Genomic DNA, 19,143 nt, shown 5'->3' with positions numbered 1-19,143 from the left:
TTGGCACAACTTTGGTCCTCATGTTGATAAACAGCAATAAAAGTTTCCAAAGGTGATGGAAAGACTAGGTGCGGAGAGGTCTCATACCTGCATTAAGGAGGCAATTAAACACACCTGAGCAATTACAAACACCTGTGAAGCCATGTGTCCCAAACATTAAGGTGCCCTGAAATGGGGGGACTATGTATAAACACAGCTGTAATTTTTACATGGTGAGACCAAAATGAATAAAAATGGTCTTTATTAAAATCTGACAATGTGCACTTTAACCACGTGATTTTTTTCTATTACAAATCTCAAATTGTGGAGTACAGAGGCAAATAAATAAATGATGGGTCTTTGTCCCACACATTATGGAGGGCACTGTAGATCAGTAAATTATATTTCAATCATGCCTCAGTTTTTTTTATACCAGCTGTGCGTTGAAGAATGGGTAAAATGTTGCGTACTTTTAAAATGAATTAATGCAATATTCAACACTAAGAATGGGTAGGGTTTTTTAGGTGATTTAATTTATTTCACCGAGTTAATCCCTTTTCATTCAGATTCCTGCAGTGATTTAACTGTGACCCTTCAACCATTGAGGCGCCATGGTGAGAAGCAAAGCTTGCAGCTCTCGGGAAGCGCTGACTCCGTGCTTTTCACTTTTAATGACATCCTGCCTGGGAAATACAAAGGTGAGACCTTTATGCCTGGATGCACTGAATTTTTTTTCTTGGATGTTTATGAGCAGCAATTCATTCATTATTGTCAATGCTGTGTTTTTTTTGCAGTGAATATTGTTCATGAAGAATGGTGCTGGAAAAATCGCTCTCTGGAGCTTGATGTTGTTGATCAAGATTTAACTGGCACAGAGTTTAGACAAACAGGCTATATGCTTCGATGTGCGCTCTCACATGCAATAACGTTGGTAAGTGGAATCCTTTACCTCAGTACCAGTTTCTTATACCACAAAGTCCCTTGATTCTCTTAATAACTAAAAATCTGTGGATCTCTTACGTGGATCTGAGCCTCCACGGTATTCTTTTATGGAAAAGCCAAAGATTTAGCACTCAAGAAATTGCATCTCATCTGTGTCCTGGATGCACCCCCCCCCCCCCCCCCCTTCCTTTCCTTTGTAGGCACTCAGCCAAAGGAAAGAACATCTCTGCATCTACAATAGTTGAGCATCTAGAGATGTTTTTATGCATCTTTTGTGAAATGTTAATATTTATTTATTGAGAGCTAAAACGAGTAAGCTGATCATTTCAGGTTGTTGCATTGCTTGAATTTTCCTCAATGTTAGCACTGATATCAGACTTTGCACATTATATTTATCTCGTGCTTAAAGTTGCCTTTTTTCCGTCTATTTTTTAGGAATTTTACCAAGATGGAAGTGGCCCAGATAATGTCGGTGTTTATAACCTTACAAAAGGAGTGAACAGATTTTGTCTATCTAAACCAGGTATGAAACCTCTGTTGTTATTCCTTGACTTGAAACTGATTTTAAATCTTTCCTTTTCAATTTCCGATTCCTATGGAGATTCTACTGAAACTATTGCAAAGCAATGTGTATTTGTCTTGTACTCTAAGATAGGAGTATATGCCAAAGTACTTTGCAGAAGGTAGTCAACAAATAACTGTTGAATCATTATTAGGTGAAACCACAAAGCTTAGTTTGAGTGAGATATATTGAGTAGCCTTTAACATTGGGAAGTATTGTAGAACAGGAGAAGGTTTTCAAGACAGCATAGAGCCAATTGGTTGAAGATTGTAGTTGGAGTGGGGAAAGTTGTGGTGGTTGGGGTTGTGTATTGGGGCAGGGCAACATTGGTTGTTGTGGAAAAGAAGCACAAGAGGACATAAAAATTGGTTAAGACTATTAAAGTAGATCCATTTAGGTGCCAGAGCTAATGTAGGTTAGAAAATATAATTTGAAATAAATATGAAGCTTAGCTTGCATCGATATGGGCATCAGAACATTGTATAATAGTTATATGTAAATCTTGGGATGTAAAGGATGTGTTGAAGAAATTGTATCCAAAATAAACCAATGTATGGTATTTAAGGTGTAGGAAGGAATTGCAGATGCTAGTTTACACTGAAGATAGAAACAAAATTCCAGAGTAACTCAGCGGAACAGGTAGCATCTCTGGATAGAAATGGGTGACGCTTCGGATTAAGAAGGATCTTGACCCGAAACGTCACCCATTCCTTCTATCCAGAGATGCTGCCTGTTCCGCTGAGTTACTCCAGCACTCTGTTTTAATCTATGGTATTTAAGGTTTCAATATCAGTGGGAGTAATTGGAATCGTTGATGTTGGTGATGCATCTTGCGCCGGTCGTAAAACTGCCTTTATGTATTGCCAGTTAATTGGCAGTTAATGGTACAGAGTTTTTGATGGAAATCAAAAATAATGACTAGTTGAGGAAATTCTTAACTAGTACTTTGCAAAAACATGAGACAACATGCCTGGAAGCTGGTGCATGTGGTCAACTTATTAAAGAACAGTATAGACGTTAGGCTAAGGGTGCATTGTTGGGAAATTAAGTGATCACATGACAGAAGACTTGCTGTGATTGTTGGGAATCACAAAAATACTGCCTGGAAGTACCACCTGTGAGATGGGCCATGGACAAGATTATGTAATGTAGATAGAGTTTTCTAATATTGCTGTTCATAATTAGCTTTGGAAACATTTATGTTTCCTGAGTATATTATTCCCAGTTCTCATCTTAATATGCTTGATGTTTTGCTTTCAAATTCCATGCTGTGATTTTCTTTTTACGTCTGCCCATATTTTATAGAATCATAGAAAATTTACAATACAGAAGGAGGCAATTGGCTCTGTGTGTTACCTGCCAAATATCGTTTTGCAGCACCAAGTCCCTAACCCAGCAGCTCACAGCTTTTCAAGTAATCATATTAGTAATTCTAAATATAACAAAGGTGTGTGGTCCACCACCCTGTCGGCAGTGTAATTGAGACTTCAACCATCCTCTGGGAGATTTTTTATTTTCATTGCCTCCTCCATAATTCTTCTACCAATTACTTTAAATCAATGGAGACACAAGAAATTGTAATAAAAAATAATTGCAGATGCTGTTTTTTACCAAAGATAGATGAAAACTGCTGGAGTAACTCAGTGGGTCAGGCAGCATCTGTGGGGAAAAGTCCGTTAACCAGTTCAACAGTCGCAGCAATGTATCCCTCTTGGGCTCACACCGTCTCTAACCAACAATCAGCCTATTAGGGAACCTCCTTGCCTGAAGTCATCTGTTGTTGGCCCCGATTTGTCTATTTTTTTTCTCATTTCCAGTTGCCCTCCACTACAATCAGATGGAAGAAGGGTCACGACCATAAAAGTCATGTATCCATTTTATCCAGAGATGCTGCCTGACCCACTTACTCCAGCATTTCATGTCAATCCAAGGAATTGCCATGCTGATTTACAAAAAAAAGACAAGGAATTAATGGCTTTGTGGCCAAGTTTACGGATGAGATGAAAATAGGTGGAGGGGCAGATAGTGTTGAGGAAGGAGGTAGTCTGCAGAAGGACTTGGACAGGTTTGGAGAATGGGCAAAGTAATAGCAAATGAAATACAGCCTAGCAAAGTGCACGGCCATGCACAGTGGCAGAAGGAATGAAAGCGTAGACTATTTTCAAAATGGGGATAGGATTCAGAAATTGGAGATACAAGAGGACTCGAGTGCTGGTTCAGGATTCCAAAAATCAATGACAAGTCTCACCCCGGATGCTCTTCTCTCTATGTAAGCTAATTATGAACTGCAATATTAGAAAACTCTATCCTACATTACATAGAAACAGAGAAAATAGGTGCAGGTGTAGGCCTAAATCTCGCTGTTTCACAAGCCATTCGGCCCTTCAATATGATCATGGCTGATCGTCTAAAATTATATACCCGTTCCTGCTTTTTTCCCATAACCCTTGATTCCTTTAGCCCTAAGAGCTAAATCTAGCTCTCTTGAAAACATCCAGTGAATTGGCACACACCTTCAGATTCCGGGACAATTTCTTCCCAGCTGTTATCAGGCAACTGAAGCATCCTATTACCAACTACAGAGTGGTCCTGACCTACCGTCTACCTCATTCGAAACCCTTGGACTATCTTTAATTGGACCTTGCTGAACTTTATCTCGCATTAAACGTTATTCCCTTCATCCTGTATCTGTAAGCTGTGGACGGCTTGATTGGAATCATGTATAGTTTTTCCGCTGACTGGATAGCACGCAACAAATAAGCTTTTTCACTATACCTTAGTATTCGTGGCAATAAACTAAACCAAACTAAAATGTTAATTTGTACCGTGTGTTGGTAGTAAGGAAGGCAAATGCAATGTTCCCATTCATTTCCAGAGGGCTAGAATATTAAAAAACACAAATGTAATGCTGAGGCTTTGTAAGGCACTGGTCCAACCTCATTTGGAGTATGGTGGACAGTTTTGGGCCCCATATCTGAGGAAGGATGGGATGGCATTGGAGAGGGTCCAGAGAAGGTTTACGAGTATTCTACCAGGGATGCTTGGATTAACATATGAGGAGCGTTTGATGGCTCTAGGCTTGTACTTGCTGGTGTATAGAAGGATGAGTGAATTTCATTGAAAACTAATGAAAGGCTTAGAAAAAGTGTATGTGGTAAGGATGTTTCCACCAATGGGAGAGTTTAGGACCAGAGGGCGCAGTGTCAGAATAAAATGAGATACCTTCAAAATGGAGATGAGGTGGAATCTCTTTAGCCAGAGGGTGGCTCATCTGTGGAATTCATCTGTGGAGGCCATGTGATAGCGCATTGTTAATTTGGAGATTGATATATTCTTCATTAGTAAGGGCATCAAAGGTTATGGAGAGAAGGCAGGAGAATGGGGTTGAGGGGGAAAGTGAGATCAGCCATGATCAAATGGCGGAGCAGAGCGGACAGTGGAGCTGGGCCGTATGGTCCAATTCTGCCCCTATGTATTTTGGACATGGTGCTGGACTAACTCAGCGGATCAGGCAGCATCACTGGAGGACATGGATATGTGATGTTTCAGGTCGGGACTCTTTTGCAATGTCTGAAAATGGGTCCCGAACCAAAGCCGATTCATGTCCTCCAGAGATGCTGCGGATTTGCTGAGTTACTCAAACATTTTGTGTATTTTTGTTTACTTTAAACAGTTTTGTGTTGTTTGCTAAGGGAAGTAAGTTCTTCCTATTTACTCTATCTAGGTGCCTGGTCATTTAATACTCCTCCTTTAAATCTCCTCCTTGGTAATTTATATTCTAAAGAATCAGTCGGAGCTTTGCAATTTTTCTTTATGGCTACAATTTTCCATTCCTGGAACAACCTCATAAATCCTCTTGTCTAGTGCAATCACATCTTTCCTGTAAAGTTACATTGCTCAAACTCCAGTTTGTGTTGGAGCAAAAACTCTGCAGTTTATTCAAAGCCTTGAATAATATCGAAAAGGTTCTTATCTGACTTTTTAATCATATTATTGGGTTATCTTGTTATGTATGAGGATTTTTGGATATCTACTCTTACTCTAACATCACTTTGTGCATCCAAACCATTTACGGAGTCCTCCATAATGTTTGGGACAAAGACCCATCATTTATTTATTTGCCTCTGTACTCCACAATTTGAGATTTGTAATAGAAAAAAATCACATGTGTTAAAGTGCACATTGTCAGATTCTATTAAAGGGTATTTTTATACTTTTTGGTTTCACCATGTAGAAAATACAGCTGTTTATGCATAGTCCGTCCCCCCCCCCCCCCCCCCCCCCCCCCCCCCCATTTCAGGGCACCATAATGTTTGGGACACATGGCTTCACAGGTGTTTATAATTGCTCAGGTATGTTTAATTGCCACCTTAATGCAGGTTTAAGAGCGCTCTCTTCAGCACCTCGTCTTTCCTCCAGTCTTTCCATCACCTTTGGAAACCTTTATTGCTGTTTATCAACATGAGGACCAAAGTTGTGCCAATGAAAGTCAAACAAAGCCATTATGAGACTGAGAAACAATAATAATGCTGTTAGAGACATTAGCCAAACCTTAGGCTTACCAAAATCAACTGTTTGGAACATCATTAAGAACTTACTAATCGCAAAGGGACTGGCAGGCCAAGGAAGACCTCCACAGCTGATGACAGAAGAATTCTCCCTATAATAAAGAAAAATCCCCAAACACCTGTCCGACAAATCAGAAACACTCTTCAGGAATCAGGTGTGGGTTTGTCAATTACCTCTGTCCGCAGAAGACTTCATGAACAGAAATGCAGAGGCTACACAACAAGATGCAAACCACTGGTTAGCCGCAAAAATAGGATGGCCGGGTTACAGTTTGCCAATAAGTACTTAAAAGAGCAACCACAGTTCTAGAAAAGATCTTGGAGGCAATTAAATACACCTGAGCAATTATAGCCCTGTAAAGATCAAAGCTAAAAAATTGTCAATTATTGGGTAGCCAAGTCTATCGCCAGATCTGAACCCAATTGAGCATGCTTTTTAAGGGCTGAAGAGAACACTGAAGGGGACAAGCCCCCAAAACAAGCATAGGCTAAAGATGGCTGCAGTACAGGCCTGGCAGAGCATCACCAGAGAAGGTACCCAGCAACTGGTCATGTTCATGAAATGTAAACTTCAAACAGTCATTGTAGGCAAAAAATATGCAACAAAATACTAAACGTGACTACTTTCATTTACATGACATTGCTGTGTCCCAAACATTTTGGTGCCCTGAAATGGGGGGGGCTATGTACAAACACTGCTGAGATTTCTACATGGTGAAACCAAAATGTATAAAAATGGCCTTTATTAAAATCTGACAGTGTGCACTTTAACCACATGTGATTTTTTTCTATTACAAATCTCAGATTGTGAAGTACAGAGGCAAATAAATAAATCATGGGTCTTTGACCCAAACATTATGGAGGGCTCTGTATTATCTTGCCATTTTGCTTACATTCCCTTGCCATGTTGCCTCTACCTCAATTGACCAGAACATCTATATCCTCCTTCAGTCTAAGGCTTCTTTTATTGGCAACAACACAGTTCATTTTTGTATTCTCTGCAGATTTTTAGCATGGCCTTACAAGTCTAAATCAGTGTATATAAAAATAACACTGGAGGCGTAGTACTGAGGCAACATATTAAGCAGAACTCATATTTGTGACTGCTCTCTGAGCTCTAGAATCCTCTGCAACTGTGCTATTATAACTTATGGCTGGTCATATTCTTCACAAGAAATATGAATCTTTAGAACTACAGTGCGTCTGAGCAGAATACATAAAAGAAACCTAATGCGTAGAAAAGCTAGAGCTTTGGTGGTTATACTACGTCCTGAAACATAGTGATGACAAAAGTTGCAATGAACCTCAAAATGTGTGATTAATATTGAAGGGGTATTCAAAAAGAAATTGCCAATTGTGTTAAGACACTTCAACAATTTATTAAACTTGAATTAATCTTCTTGAAAGAAATGGGGCTACGCACCTTTAACAAAGGTTTCCACTCTTTGTTGCTTTTCATTGTCCAACTTAATATCAACCTCTCAATCAAATTTCCAATCTTCTAAATGTATAATTGAAGTTGGTGTTGCCTCATGCACAATACATTTATAAGGTAACCCATTGACTTCTCTGCAAAATTGTTCCAGTTCAGTGCATGTTTACCTGCTTTGAGGGCATACTTTATTAGGGAAGCCAAGGCAAACAAAGTAAACCATTCAATCTACTTTGCAAAAGTGAAATCTGTCTCTCTGAATTTCAGTTCTGTATGACTGAAAAGATTAAAAAATATAATATATTCATATTATATTTCCTGGTGGCGGCGCGACTCGTTGCAGCGGCACCTACAGCCTGTCTGTCTTTTTTTTATTTTTGTCTAGTTAAATGTAGTGTTTGTGTTTTTTTAAGCTTGGTTTTAAATGTGTATATGTGGGGGGGGGAGGGGGAAACCGTTTAAAATCTCTTCCCTGTACGGGAGACCCGACCTTTTCCCTGTCGGGTCTCCGTTGTCGTTGGGGCCTAGCACCGTGGAGCGGCCTCCAGCCTGAACGACCCGGGGGCTCGGGAGACTGCGGAGCTGTGGAGCTGCGGACTACTCACCATCGTGGGGCTGGCCGGCCTCGGAGCGTGGGGAGCGGTGGTGACTCGCTGCTGCGACTCGACTCCTGGGGCTCGGAGGCTCCAGCAACGCAGCCGCAGGTCCGGTGGACTGAGACAACGGGAGCTCGCGGGTCCGGGGGGAGAGAGAGAGACCGCTTCCCGGAGCTCCCGCAACGCGACTTCTCCAGCCCGTGTCGCGGGGTTGGAACGACCTGGAGCGGGGAAGTACATCACCCGGCACGGCTTCATGGCCGTGGGACTCACCATCGCACGCTGGGGCTCCGACCTTGTACTTTCAGACCGGGAGCGGGGCCGTAAATCGCCCCGCACGGCCTAAAATGGCCGTGGGACTTATCATCACCCGCCTGGGGCTTGGACATCGGGAGAGACATGGAGAGCAGGGGAGAGAAAAGACTTTTGCCTTCCATCACAGTGAACCCATGTTTGTGTGAACTTAATTGTGTGTATGTCTGTAGGACATTGTCTTTGTTTGTATGGCTGTGGAAACAAAATTTCGTTTGAGTCTCACTGGGGCTCAAATGACAATAAATGACAATAAAAAAAAATATATTAACTTCGGATGAACAATTATTTGAGTATTGTTTGTTGGGTTTTTTTATGACGGCCATAATCTATCAATATATCTGGTTTAAAGGAAATATTCTGTGTCCTTTCAATCATGTGACAGTAATTGCAGGTAACGTATATTGCATTTTCTAAGGAATTAGACCATAAGACATAGGAACAGAATTGGGCCGTTCAGACCATCAATCATGGTTGATCTATTTTACCCTCTCAACCCCATTCTCCTGCCTTCTCCCCGTAACCTTTGATGCCCTTCCTAATCACGAACCTGTCAATCATTGCCTTTAAAATACCCAAAGTCTTGGCCTCCACAGCCATCTGTGGCAATGAATTCCACAGATTCACCACTCTCTGGGTCATCTCTATTTTGAAGGAACATCCTTTTATTCTGAGGCTGCGCCCTCAGGTTCTGGAATCTCCCATTACTGGAAACATCCTTTACACGTGCATTCTATTTGGCCCTTTCATTATCAGGTAGGTTTAAATGAGATCCTCCCTCATCCTTCTAAACTCCAGCAAGTACAGGCCCAGTGTCATTAAAAGCTCAACATACGTTAACTCAATCATCCCTGGGATTATTCTCGTAAACTTCCTCTGGTCCCTCTCCGAAGCTAGCACATATTTTCTCATGTATTGGGCCCAAAACTACACACAATATTCCAAATGTGGGAATCCTGCACCAGCACTCCCAAGTCCCTTTAAGCCTCTCATTTATGAATCTACTCTCCATTTAGAAAGTGATCTACACCTTTATTCCTTCTACCAAAATGCATGATCATACATTTTGTCACACTGTATTCCATTTACCACCTCTTTGCCTGCTCTTCCTACCTAACCAATTCCTTCTGCAGCTTCCCTGCTTTCTTAACACTACCTGCCCTTCACCTCTCTTCGCATCATTTGCAAACTTGATCACAAAGCCATCAAATCCGTCATCCATTTTGGCATATAAGGTGAAAAGTAGCGGACCCAACATCGACCCCTCCGGAATATCACTAGTCACCAGCAGCCAACCAGAAAAGTCCCCATTTATTTCCACTCTTTCTGCCAAGCAGCCAATCTTACATCCAGTGTAGTACCATGTCTCTAATACCATGAGCTCCAATCTTGTTTAGCAGCCTCAAATGCGGCACCTTATCAAAGGCCTTCTGAAAGCCCAAGTAAACAACATCCACTGATTCTCCCTTGACTATTCTGCTTGTTACCTCCTCAAAAAATGGATTTGTCGAGCAATATCTCCCCTTAGCAAAATCTAGTTGACTTTGACCTATTTTATCATGCACTGCCATGGAACCTGAAACCTCATCCTTAATAATGGACTCTAAAATGTTTCCAACCACAGAGGTCAGACTAACAGTCTTATAATTTCCATTAATTTGTCTCATTCCTTTATTAAATAGTGGAGTCACATTTGTGATTTTCCAATCCTCTGGAACCATTCCTGATTCTAGTGATTCTTGAAAGATCTCCACTAATGCCTCCACAATCTCTACAGTTAGCTCGTTCAGAACCCTGGAGTGTATCCAGCAGGTCTAGTGATATCCACCTTCAGACCTTCCAGCTTCCCAAGCACCTTGTCCTCAGTAACAGCAACTGCATTCACTTCTGCCCCCTGGCACTTGAATTTTTGGTACATTGGTGGTGTCTTCCACTGTGAAGACTGGCGCAAAAAAAAGTACTCAGTTCATCTGCTATTTCTTTGATCCCACAATTGCCTCTCTTTTACTCTTTACATATCTGTAAAAACTTTGGTATCCTCTTTTATAATATTGGTTAGTCTACATTCATATTTCATCTTTTCTCCTCTCATTGCTTTTTTAGTTGCCTTCTGTTGATTTTTAAAAGCTCCCCAATCATCCAGATTCCCACTAGTCTTGGCCATGTTATATGCCTTCTATTTTGCTTTAGTATCTTTGACTTCCTTTGTCAGCCACAGTGGCCTAATTCACCCATTTGTCCTCTATGGGATGCAAAGATCCGGCATCTTTAGAATTATTCCCAGAAAATCCTTCCATTACTCCTTCACTGTCATTCCTGCTGAGGTCCCCTTCTAATCAACATTAGCCAGCTCCTCTCTCATGCCTGTTATCTTTACTCAACAGTAATATCCATACATCGTAATAATAAGTTTGGCATGAGTGCATATCACTGGAATATAACTGTCTCTGCAAATGACAGTGTCTATCATTCTACTTTACAAATATGAATGCAACATCAACTTTGAAAACAAACAACACTCATTTCTAGCATCTGTTTGTTTATCAGGCCATAACAACCATATTACAACCAATAAATTATATGAGGAAAAACCATTGATATTATTTATGCGGCCATGTTTATACAGATAAAGCATTAGTAGAAAAGGGAAAGTAGAAAATTGCATTGCAATTAACATTTGCAATGAGTTAATGATGAGTTGATGTATTATTATATCATTTGAGAAATAAATATTTTACCATGATACTGGGGAAAAGGTGCCTCTGTTCTTTGAGAATTGCAAAAGGATCTTTGTTGCTCATCTTACAGAGGTTCCTCTGAATATTTTAATTGAAATAAATCATCCATTAGTGCAGCATTTAGAATGGATTGGATGGGAACCTCTGTTGAAACAATGTTTCAGAAGTATGCAAAAGCAAACTTTAACTTTAGAGGCAAGAGAGGAAACAATTTGGCCCACAATCTTTTGTGCTGCAATTCGTCTTGCATAAATGCAGATGGGAACAGCATAAAATGTGGATTTTTCATTGTTTGATAAAATATTAATGTAAGTAGCCAATAAAAATAACTACCAAGCTTGTGGTTGGTTAGTTATGTTCCCAATTTCTGCCCAATTCACGGAAACTAATTTCTTTCTTTGAAGGTGTCACAGGTCTTCAGGAACTACCCAGTCTGGATCAGTTTTCCCCATGACCTTTCCCTCCCCATTCTACAACTTGTGAGATGTGTAGGAAGGAACTGCAGATGCTGGTTTACACTGAAGATAGATACAGAATGCTGGAGTAACTCAGCGGATAGAGAGAAGGAATGGGTGACGTTTCAGGTCAGGTTTCGGTCTGAGGGAGGTTCTCAACCAGAAACGTCACCCATTCCTTCTCTCCAGAGATGCTGCCTGTCCCACTGAGCTACTCCAGCGTTTTGTGTCTATCTGCAACTTGTGATATCATTAGTCTGGTAATTATTCTGTTATAACAATTATCAGCGTGATGAATATTGGATGTTGTATGGAATAGGCTTCCTATTGTTATTAAATAAAGTGTCATTGAGAAGGAGAAATTTTTAATTTGATTTTAAAAATCTTGATTCCAGGTGTATATAAGGTAACCCCTCGTTCATGCCATCAATTTGAACAAGAATTCTACATCTATGACACGTATGTATTCAACCTTCTTTCCTAATGCAAAACCAATTTATTTAGGCTTTGTCATTAATTCTCAAGAGTAATACTCTACTATTTATTTATCAGAGCGGCACCGACCATTTTAACCTTAACAGCGACTCGACATCATGCCCTGGGAGCTGTTGTGACAGATAAATTAATGGATGTCACAGTCACCATCAGGTAAGAGTAGCCAAAGTCAAATCTTATTCAATCATTTGCTGTTCTAGTTTTGTGTTAGAAAATATATTTTCTTTCATTGGGAAAAGTAAAACATTTTTGGAGGATTTTACGACCCTGTCGTTACATTGTGGGCAATGTTATTGCTTGGTGTTCAGTGATTTGTGTTATTTTAATCTTTTCTCATATCTGCCAAATTTGTGTGTATTTTTGTTCTGCTAACATCATGAACATACATACATATTGACCAAAAAATGTATAACGAAAATGTGTTATCAAATGTTGCTTGCCTAGAATATTTGAATTCTCTGCATATAGTCATCAATTGGTCTATAGTATTATCAAAAAATGACTCTCAAAGTCTTCACAGGTAGACTGCCAGTGATGAGCCTTATCAGTAAAGCCCACAAATTGATATTGAAAGAGGCGTCACAGGTGAAGAAAGCTCTTAGCTCCTGGCCTTCATCAGTTAAGGAATTGAGTACAGAACTTGGGACATTATGTTACATTTGTACAAGACGTTACATTTGGAGTATTGTGTTCAGTTTTGATCAGCCTGTTCTAGGCAAATGTCATTATGTTTTAAAGAATGCAGAGAATTATTTATGAGGATGTTGTCAGGACTTGAAGGCCTGTGCTATAGGAAGATGAGTAAGCTAGAACTTTATTCCTTGCAGTGCAGGAGACCGAGGAGTGATTTAAAGAGAAGAATAAAATCATGAGGGCAATTGATAGGGTGAATCTTTTCCAAGGATGGGGAAATTTGAAAACCAGAGGACCTGGGTTTAGCAGAGCTGCTAAGTAGTACTGATTTTCCGTATTTTGTACGGAAATGCAATTAGAATACGGATGTAGTGTTTTGTGGTGTTAAATACAGATTTTAAATACGGAGTTCAGTTCAGTCTGAAGAAGGGTCTCCACCAGAAACATCACCCATTCCTTATCTCCAGGCTGCCTGTCCCGCTCCAGGTTTAAACAGAGCGCTGCCAGTTTAACGCGTGGGAATTGAAATGAAGAGCTGTCGGCTACAGCGCAATGGTTCTAAAAATAGCGGTACCAGCTGGAGCGCTATGGGCTTTACACATAGCGCTATGGGTCATAGACTGTTCAGGAAAATTCTCATATATCAATGAGTCTTTGGAATTATCTTTCTCAGTGGAAGTTGAGCCTTTGATTATTTTTCGGGCAGTGGTAGAATTCTGGATAAGGCTAGTGGTGACAGGTCCCCAGTGGGATTGCAGTTTCATTGGGATTGGCCCTGATTTTACAGAATGGTGGGTGGGCTCAATGGGAGAGAGGGAGGGGTGGAGAGAGGGAGAGGGGAGGGAGAGAGGGAGAAGGAGAGAGGGGAGTAAGGAGATGAGGCGTGAAGGGACTGAATATAGGTATAAAACCACATAGGAGGGAGGATTATAGTATTGTTAGAGGTAGTAGATAATTGGTGGATGTGGTCTTTCTGTGTTGGATCGTTTTCGCGACTTTATTTCTAATATCTCTCTTTATTCTCAATGGATCCTTTTATCGCTTGCTCGGCTTCCAAAATGGCTTGTACATCATCATCTGGTGCGAAAAGCAGGAAGCAGCTGTTCAAATAGCAGTATACAAAGAGATGGTAATGAATGCACTGTCAAGTAAGGTGCGTAGAAGACATGTCAATTGGTAGCAAAGTTATGCTTTCTTGTACTCTTTTTTGGGTATGACTGCACATTAAAAAATAAAATTTTTGTCAGCAAAATGGTACAGCGTAAAAATACTGATTTCCTCAGCAAAATACTGATTTTCAGGTATTAGAATACTGAAATGCTCTGACAAAACCTGGCAGCTCTGGTTTAAGGTGAGAGAGGAAGAGCTTCATCATGAAGTGCTTCGGATGGTGCACATTAACTTCAACTTCCCAGCCAGCCTCGATCCACTGCTGTTTGTTCCTCCCTGCTCCCTTCCAGCAGAAGGTATAGAAGATTGAAAGCGTGTAACTCAGGAAACGTTTCTCCTCTGTTATGCTCCTGATCCATAAGCTAAGTTACCGTCTGATTCTACTACACCATTGCAGATGACACCAGCAATCTTGGTATCATTCTCAAACTTAATAACCCATCCATCTAAATTTACTAAACAACAGAGGTCTCAACACAGATACCTGCTGAGCTCCACTGGTCACAGACCTCCATACTATCATCCTTCCACCACACCAACTCTTCATTCCGTAAAATAGTTCTCAGTCCAAGTCACTGTTAATTTCTACATATTAATCTTTTGGATCAGCCTACCAATGGGGACTTTATCAATTCCCTTACTAAAATCCATACCAACAACATCTACTGTCCTATCCTCATCGATCACCTTCATCATCTTATCAAAAAACGTGATTAGGTTAGTAAGACGTGTCCTGCTATGTACAAAGGCAAGCTGACTGTCCCTATTTAACTCATTCTCTTCCAAATGGGAGCAAATCCTACCTCTAAGAATCCTCTCCAATAGCTTTCCTACCACTGACGTGAGGTTTACTGGCCTATAATTCCTTGGATTCTCTCTTAATTCCCTTAAACCTAGGAAGAACATTAGTTATTTTCCAGTCCTCCGGGACCTCGTTAGTGGCCTGAGACAATGAAAAAATCTTTGTCAAGGCTCGTGCAATCTCCTCCTTTTGCCTCTATATCAATAACTTTCTTAATCACAAACTGTCCTAGCATTTTAGTATTGTCCACATTGACCTCACTGACCTCCATGTCCTTCTCTTTGGAGAATACTTAAGCAAAGTACTTGTTTAGTACCGCGCCTACATTCCCTGACTCCATGCACAAATTCCTTTCTTCATCCTTGAGCAGTCCGACCTTCTCCTAGATTACCCTTTTGTTTTTAATGTAGATATAAAAAGCTTTGGAGTTTTCTTTAATCTGATTTACCACAGCCATTTTGTGATCCCATTTGTCCCTTCCAATTGCCTGCATGTGTTTTTTCTTCAACGCTTTATATTCCTCACACGGCCTGTCTGATTTCAAATACTTAAACCTTGCATAAACATCCTTTTTATTTTTGACCAAATTTACAGCCTCTTTAATCAGCTGAGGTTTTCTTACTTTGCCACCCTTACGGGAACTGCCTTTAAACAATTTCCACATGTCAGAGGTAGACAAAAATACTGGAGAAACTCAGTGGGTGAGGCAGCATCTATGGAGCGAAGGAAAGAAGGATTTTCCAGCATCTGCAGTTCCTTCTTAAACATTTCCACATGTCAGATGTGGCTTTGCCCAATAGCAACTGCTCACAATTTATTCTCCCGTTGTAATTTGTCTTACACCAATTTAACACCTTCCTGCAAGGTCAGGGTCAAGGGACCTTATCCCACGGTCAAAATAATCTTAAAAATTTGCGGAGTTGTGATCAGCAAAATGCTCTTCCACTGACTGGGTCACAGGGTCTGGCTTGTTTCCCAACATAAGGTACAGTATGTTCCCTTCTCAATTTAAACAAAGCACATACTGTTTGAGGAAACCTTGTTGGATACACCTAACAGATGCTGCCCTGTCTAAGCCTTTGGCACTGAGCTAGTCTCAGTCAATATTGGGAAAGCTAAAAGTCACACACTAAAACAACCCTGTTGTTTTGGCATTTTATTAGTAATCTGTCTACATATCTGTTCCTCTATCTCCTTCCGGCAATTGGAAAGCTTATAGTTCGACCCACCTTTCTTATTTTTGAGTTCTATCCATATGGCCACAGCAGATGAATCCTCCAGGATGTCCTATTCTCCAGATTTTAGTCTGGTAACTCAACAACCATATTACCCTGTCTGCTCGATTTTGATATTGCCGTTGATCTAATGAGTGACTAAGGCTTTTTCTTAAAATAATGCATTGGAAATGAAAACAAATGCTGGATATATACAAGTAGACAAAAAATGCTGGAGAAACTCAGCGCGTGAGGCAGCATCTACGGAGACAAGGAGTAGGCGATGTTTCGGGTCGAGACCCTTCTTCAGATTGGTTAATATTGTTTGAAAAAAAATCGACAGGTTATGATATTTGAAGAATGCAATGTGTACCAGATTTATGGCTTAGAAATATTTAAAATTATATCTGTTTGGCAATTTGTAACCTTTGTTGGTTAAGAGGATGCAGAATGTATCCACTTGACTGAAAGGATGTATTCTTGATTATGATTACCATTTAAGTATTGATGAGTGAGTGATTCCTTAGATCATCGAGTCTCCGCTAAATTTAGAATATTTGGTGATATATCTTCAGTAAACCTACTCTGATTCAGTAAATACAACATTTCTTTTAAATAATTCTTTATGCTCATAATTTTTGCCTGCTTCTCTGCTGTTCTTCTTTCCTCCCCTGCCCAGATCTTCCATTGACAGTGAACCTGCTTTAGTCTTGGGACCTTTGAAGTCAAATCAGGAACTGCGACAGGAACAACAGTTGGCAGAAATAGAAGCCCGGAGATTTGAGCGGGAAAAGAAGGCCCAAAAGGAAGTAGAGAGAGAGCCTCCGGCTCAGGAAATTGTGGAGGAGCTCGAGGGACCATTTGTTTATGAATTCTCCTATTGGGCAAGGTAGGCTTTAATCGAGATTAATAATCCATAATTACATTTAGTGTTTTTTTGTTGTTGATTTGTACACAGCACTGTCAAATATTAGAAAAGGAGAAAAAAGAAACGCACTTCTTATTTTGCATTAAAAATGTGAAAATTTGTTTTGAAAAAAATCATCTTGCTGGGATTTCATTTTGAGAAGATGAATATAAATGACTTGGAAATCATGTCCATTGTATGTACTGCAAGCATTAACGCATCGCTCTCTAGCAGAAGTAGGATGCTTAACTATGATTTATGAGCACTATTTTGTCAATTTATTAAGTTAAACATCTTATCGGATTTTAGTCAGAATCTTTGGATGTCTTCCATTTATTGCAATCGATTCTATTAAGTTGTCTGGGAGAAACAATCTTGTCTATGTAAAATAAATTGCTTCTTCAGATTTATTCCAGAAATAGGAAAAAAAAATGCCATCTGGATTGCTTTCAAAGCAAAAGCAAAGCATATTTCCGAATATGCAGTGTTTTAACTTTAAAGTATTTTGTTATATATTTATCTAATTTGATATGGAATTTTCTTATTATCAGCTTTGTTCTTTGAAGCTTTGATGATGAATTTTGAAAACCTAGTGAAGTGTTTCTTTTAAATATTTTCAGTAAGTGAGTATTGAATGTGTAAATATAGTTTTAAAAAATCATAATCTAAATAGAGAGAGTACAGAGGAGATTTACTAGAATGTTGCCTGGGTTTCAGCAACTAAGTTACAGAGAAAGGTTAAACAAGTTAGGTCTTTATTCTTTGGAGCGCAGAAGGTTAAGGGGAGACGATAGAGGTCTTTAAAATGATGAGAGGGATAGACAGAGTTGACGTGGATAAGCTTTTTCCATTGAGAGTAGGGATGATTCAAACAAGAGGACATGATTTGAGAATTAAGGGACAGAAGTTTAGGGGTATCATGAGGGGGAACTTTACTCGGAGAGTGGTAGTTGTGTGGAATGAGCTTCCAGTGGAAGTGGTGGAGGCAGGTTCGATTTTATCATTTAAAAATAAATTGGATAGGTATATGGACGGGAAAGAAATGTAGGGTTATGGTCTGAGTGCAGGTAGATGGGACTAGGGGAGAATAAGTGTTCGGCACGGACTAGAAGGGCCGAGATGGCCTGTTTCTGTGCTGTAATTGTTATATGGTTATATAAATTAGTGCCTCAACATTAAAGGATATAAGTGAAGTTCTGTTTCTTCAGACCAGATCAGGCATGGCTGGCAGTTCCCCTTCCTTGAAAGACTTCTGAATCAGATGGATTTGTATGACATTCCTTTAGTTTCATGTTAATTGAGTATCTACCCAATTTATTTCTAGATCACGTGGTGTGGATTGATCATAAGTATCCTGTTTTGAACTGTTTTTAAACAATACTTTACCATCAAACTCAAAATTAGATCATGCATTTAAAGAAAGATATCCATGTTCCTTTTTCTGTAAAGATTATTTTTATGATTCTCTTTTGTTTGGCATTTACATTTTATAGTCTGTTCTACCACAAAGCTTCCATATAATTGTGGACACTATGGATAATAATATTTTTGTCAGCAGAGCCATCTATAATCTTACAATCATTTGGATTTTCTTATAGAGCTGGAGAAAAGATTACAGTCACACCTTCATCAAAGGAACTTCTCTTTTACCCTCCATCAGTGGAAGCAGTTATTACTGGAGGTAATATTTTACCTAGCTTGAAAATTAAACAATAAAGATAGCGAAAAATTGCATTTTATAAACATTTTGTGCTCAATTATTTCAATCCTCACTATCTTTTACATCTTCCTGGTAAAACATGCAGGTCTATAATCTGAAAAATCTGGCATGGTCATATCGCTGCAGTGCGCTTGATATCATTGAATTGTGATTTAAAAATAAGTATGTGGGTAACTGTTGTCACAGGAATGTCCTGCCACAGGAGATGTGTATGATGGTGGGTGGCAGATTGTAGAATAATAATTGTTAGAAGATCACCAAATCTCTTTGGCCAACAATTGGTCACTCCTAGATTGACAGAGGAAGGCAATAAAGCAAACTGTTAAAAGAAATCTGAGATTTTTAAGGTGAAGATGTAAAGCATTTAATAGTTGAACTGTTTAAACATGTTTTAATCTGACTATTAAAGGGAGTCATCAGACATTTAGAGATCAATTGGAAAGATTTACAATTAGGATATCGAACAGCGCCTCTGAGTCAGATGCAGAATTGTAATGTAATTCTAGTTAGCTGTCTAACCATTTTGTCTTTATAGGCTTATAGATTTATACATCAGATTTAAATTAATGTGCCTATTTGTAATCAACTAACAAACTGATTTTACTGTTCTACTTTACC

General features: G+C 39.6%; 1 protein-coding gene across 1 annotated transcript in view; it reads left to right on the top strand.

Moving 5' to 3' along the window:
• LOC116985511 (nodal modulator 1-like) overlaps positions 1–19,143 on the top strand; it is a 95,749-nt gene that overhangs the window by 45,967 nt on the left and 30,639 nt on the right. Inside the window, exons 14-20 of the mRNA XM_033040272.1 lie at positions 546–677; positions 774–910; positions 1,357–1,444; positions 11,980–12,043; positions 12,137–12,232; positions 16,578–16,787; positions 18,404–18,486. Coding sequence (XP_032896163.1) covers positions 546–677; positions 774–910; positions 1,357–1,444; positions 11,980–12,043; positions 12,137–12,232; positions 16,578–16,787; positions 18,404–18,486 — 810 coding nt within the window. The remainder of the gene's footprint in view (positions 1–545; positions 678–773; positions 911–1,356; positions 1,445–11,979; positions 12,044–12,136; positions 12,233–16,577; positions 16,788–18,403; positions 18,487–19,143) is intronic.

This window comes from Amblyraja radiata, chromosome 22 (genome assembly GCF_010909765.2).
Source record: "Amblyraja radiata isolate CabotCenter1 chromosome 22, sAmbRad1.1.pri, whole genome shotgun sequence".
Lineage (NCBI taxonomy): Eukaryota > Metazoa > Chordata > Chondrichthyes > Rajiformes > Rajidae > Amblyraja > Amblyraja radiata.
Note: the sequence above shows the minus strand (reverse complement) of the source record. Positions and strands in the feature narration are given on the sequence as shown.